The following is a 3,794-nucleotide window of genomic DNA, read 5'->3' on the forward strand; positions in this document are numbered from 1 at the left end:
GGAGTATGCAGTGACTTGGGAACATTAGATGTGACACTATCCGGGTGTTTGTGGCAGCCATGGTCATTGGATGACTCCCAGTCTCCCTGGAGTGACCTACTCTCCCTCTCTCCCCTGCCCAGCTGCAGGTCAGAAAAGCCAGCCCTGCCCTGCCTAGAGGACCCTGCCCAGCAGTCTGGGAGCCCTATAAGACCTAAGACTTCCCCCCCATCTCCCGCAATCATGCTTCCTCTTCCAGAGCCCCAGTCAGAGCTTCTTCCTCTCCTCTCGACACCCCTCTTGAGCAAGGATGAATCTCATCTGGGTTTAACCCTCATCAGGTACCACTCTACATCCCACAAAGCCCAGCTTGGGTCACTGCCCTATGTATCTGGATGAGCTCTGCAGAATATTAACTCCCAGTCAGAGGCTCTGGATGAAAGAACAGCCCTGTCAGGGACTGAGACAGGAGCTCCCAACCAGTCCAGCCTCCTCCTCCTCCTCCTCCTGCTCCCCAGTGAAGAGGGTCACCTCCTTCCTACCAAGACTCTTCCCACCATACACCCAGGATTAGAGCCGCCCTGTAAGGGAAGCCACATGGCTGCCAGCCCTCACCCTCTCTGTCATTAGACAGCTGGCACTGGATTGGAGTTCAAGGCGATACTCCAGGCCATAAAGAGACCTTAAATATACTGTCTGGATACTTGAATCTATAGGATCCTGGAGCAAAATAATGAGGTAGAGGAAAGATAGCAACATCGCAGCAGTTGCCTAGACCCTGGCACATTGTTCCCCTGGTGACATTGATGACGGTCAGAATGTCACCATCCCAAGGCTGCATATCTGGGCCTTTTACTCTTCATGCCTTTATAGTGTCACTGCATCTTGGCTCCAGGATACTATGGAGATGCTAGGTGCTTTCAAGACAAGGGCAACAAGAACTGGCAGGGAGCCTGGAAGCCAGGAGCAAGGACCCAGAGCACTGACCTGCCTGAGCCCCACTTTTGGCAAGTTTAGCCCTTGGTTTTCTCATCTGGAAAATCATTAAAACAGCATCTGTAGTGTTTCCATCAGAGAAAAGGAGATTTGTGTTCACACAAAAACCTGAACATGAATGTGCACAGTATCTTTATTGAGAAAGCAAAAAAAACTACTAGTCCACATCTGTGCTGGTACTCAACACATTCGGCACCTATGCTCCAGAGCCTGAACCCTGCCTAGCAACTCTGGAATTTTCATCAAAGAGACAGCAGAACCCAGCCTATTCCAGCCATCACCCCTGACTCTTCCCCAGGCTCCACAAAGACCAGAAGATAGGACAGAATCAGGAAACTGGGTGAAGACTGAAGCAGAGTGCTAGATGATGATAAGGTCAGCCAATATGTGACCCCTGAATATGCTGAATAATCCAGGGCAGGAAGGACTGCACACGTGCATAGACCCCAGGGATGTCCCTCAGGGCACAGCCATAGCCCCAGCTGACCACTCCCACCAGAGTCCAGGAGCCTGCCATCCTGCAGACAAGGGGGCCACCTGAGTCACCCTAGGAGAGGAAGAAGCATTGATGGTTATTGGCCCTGAAATGGGTGTGGGGAGGGGAAAGGGGAAGGTGGATGGGACTCACATAGCAGGAGTCTCGGCCCTCAGTGCCTGCACACAGCATGTCCTGTAGGATCAGACTATGGCCCTGGTAGTAGTGCCTGGAGGCATTCTGGTACAGCTGCTCACAGAGGGCATTGTCTACTATGGGCACCTGTACCTGCTGAAGATGGTAGGGTGGGGGCAGCGAGCCTAGAAAGAAGAGGAAGTGGGACTGGTGGTGTATAGATCCCACCTGTTCCACAACCCTACTGCTCATCCTGGGGATAGAGGTGGGGCCTGTCCCCAATATAGCTCCATCTCTGCCCAAGTCCGGCCCCCTCTCTGAACCTCAATATGCCCCTCCTGGAACAGAGTGTATGGATGCCAGCCTGCAGGGCCCATGTCCACCTACAACTCCTAAGACCTCTACACATGGATTCTATCTGCCTGGCCTGCCAGGGACCAAACAGTTGTTTTCTGGTATTTTTCTCCAAATACTTTAAGTTGGAAAAATAAGAAGCAGGCTTTCCCTCTCAGAGTCTTGGGATCTGGGTCCAGATGCCATTGGCCTTGGGTGCAGAGGCTCTGATGTACATCAAGAGTGGCTGAGGAGATGCAGCCAGAGCCATCCCATGTTCCACAACAGCTCCCTCTTTCCTCTCTGGAACCTGCTCCCCAGGACCTCAGCACCACCCTCCATGAATCTTCAGAGACCCACATTCTTCCCCAATACATACTATACATGCTCACTGTGCCCCAGCCAGTCACCCAGCACGCATCCTTCTCGGTGACCTCAAGAGACCTGGAGGACAGCTTGACAGGCTGGACATTAGCAGAGTATTGCACGGGTTTCGCCAGCTGGAGCAGAGCCACATCCGAACCCAGACCAGCATCGATGAAGTCTTGGTGGACAATAACCTGGCTCACGCTCAGCAGCTCCTTGCCCCCGTAGAGGTACACATCCCCAGCATGGATCCGAAAGGCTGATGGATCAGCATCTCTCCTGGCATCAGAAAAAAAGCTATGACAGCGTATCTTAGGCACCATGGGAAAATTCTCCACAGTGCTGGGAAGAATCAACCCCAGCCCAGGGCTCTAGACTCCAGGTCTCAGCCCTGCCTTTCTGATTCACACCACATCCCACCCAGGCCTGGATGGTGGAGGAGGGACTCACTTGTGAATGCAGTGGGCAGCAGTCAGCACCCACTGAGGGTGGATGATGGAGCCTCCACAGATGTGTACCCAAGAGGCAGAGTAGTAGCTATAGCGCCTCAGGCTAACCTGCCATGGCCACCTCCCCTGGGGGGCATTGTGGCCCCCCACGATGCCCACCAGCACATCTTCAGAGACAGGTGCTGCAAGCAACAGGTAGAGGGACAATGCTCAGTCTGTCATCCATACTCACGCAGAGCAGACCACACACATACCCCCAGGTTCCTGAGGACAGAGCTTCTTGGGGCCTCTGTGGAAGGCAGAGGTGGGATGGGGTGAGGACTCACCTGGGGTCTCAGCAATGGAGCACCCCACAAAGAAGAGGGTCAGACACAGCAGGCTCAACATCTGTAGAGAAAGGCACAAAGCAGGTATAGAGGGAGTGGAGTTAGCCAGGGTCAGGATGAAGGACTAGACCCTCTGCATGGGTCTGAAAGAAGACAGAAGCATGAAGGGCCTGGAGGGGCCTGGGTTAGGATGCAGGGAACCAAAGCCTGGAGCCCACTAGAGGCATCTGAGGTGGGAGAGGATGGTATCCTTACCATACCAGGTCTCTGCAGCACCCTCCTGCCTGGACTTCTCAGTTCCTTTATCCTCCAACCCCAGGAAGTGGGCAGGAGACTTGGCCAGGCCTTTGCTTGGAGGAGGGGCTGGGAGGAAGTGGTATTTGGCCTGTGACAGGGACTGTTGGGGGAACTAGGTATTTCCTTGGGTTCAGGTACCCAGAGTACCAGTTATAGAGGTGTCATTTATCTTTTTGAAATAACATCTTGGGAAATGTTAGGGAGAGGAGGGCTGTGGCCCAAGCTCACCCCATGTCACAACTTATACCTAGTCCTAGCCTGGCAGGAACCTACTATGTGGACCAGGCTGGCCTCGATCTCACAGAGATCTGCCTGCCTCTGCCTCCAGAGGGCTGGGTTGAAAGGCCTTAAGCCACTACGTCTGGTGTTGCTTTGTCTATGTTTTAGAATCAATTGCTCCCTCTGTGAGAAGCCTTTACTGTGACTGAATTAGGTTGG

At 53.4% G+C, this 3,794-nt stretch overlaps 1 protein-coding gene across 1 annotated transcript; it reads right to left on the bottom strand.

Moving 5' to 3' along the window:
* Positions 1-1,090: 1,090 nt before the first annotated feature.
* On the bottom strand, positions 1,091-3,348 carry LOC108490104 (serine protease 29-like). Its single transcript, XM_017795117.2, has 6 exons — positions 3,315-3,348; positions 3,060-3,120; positions 2,735-2,915; positions 2,298-2,563; positions 1,604-1,770; positions 1,091-1,522 (listed from the first exon to the last, which is right to left on the bottom strand). Exons 1-6 carry the CDS (start codon positions 3,315-3,317, stop codon positions 1,352-1,354), a joined length of 849 nt encoding a protein of 282 aa, XP_017650606.1. The 5' UTR covers positions 3,318-3,348; the 3' UTR covers positions 1,091-1,351.
* Between the last annotated feature and the right edge of the window lie 446 nt (positions 3,349-3,794).

The sequence above is a fragment of the Nannospalax galili genome, unplaced genomic scaffold, assembly GCF_000622305.1.
Source record: "Nannospalax galili isolate Female #2095 unplaced genomic scaffold, S.galili_v1.0 scaffold668, whole genome shotgun sequence".
NCBI lineage: Eukaryota > Metazoa > Chordata > Mammalia > Rodentia > Spalacidae > Nannospalax > Nannospalax galili.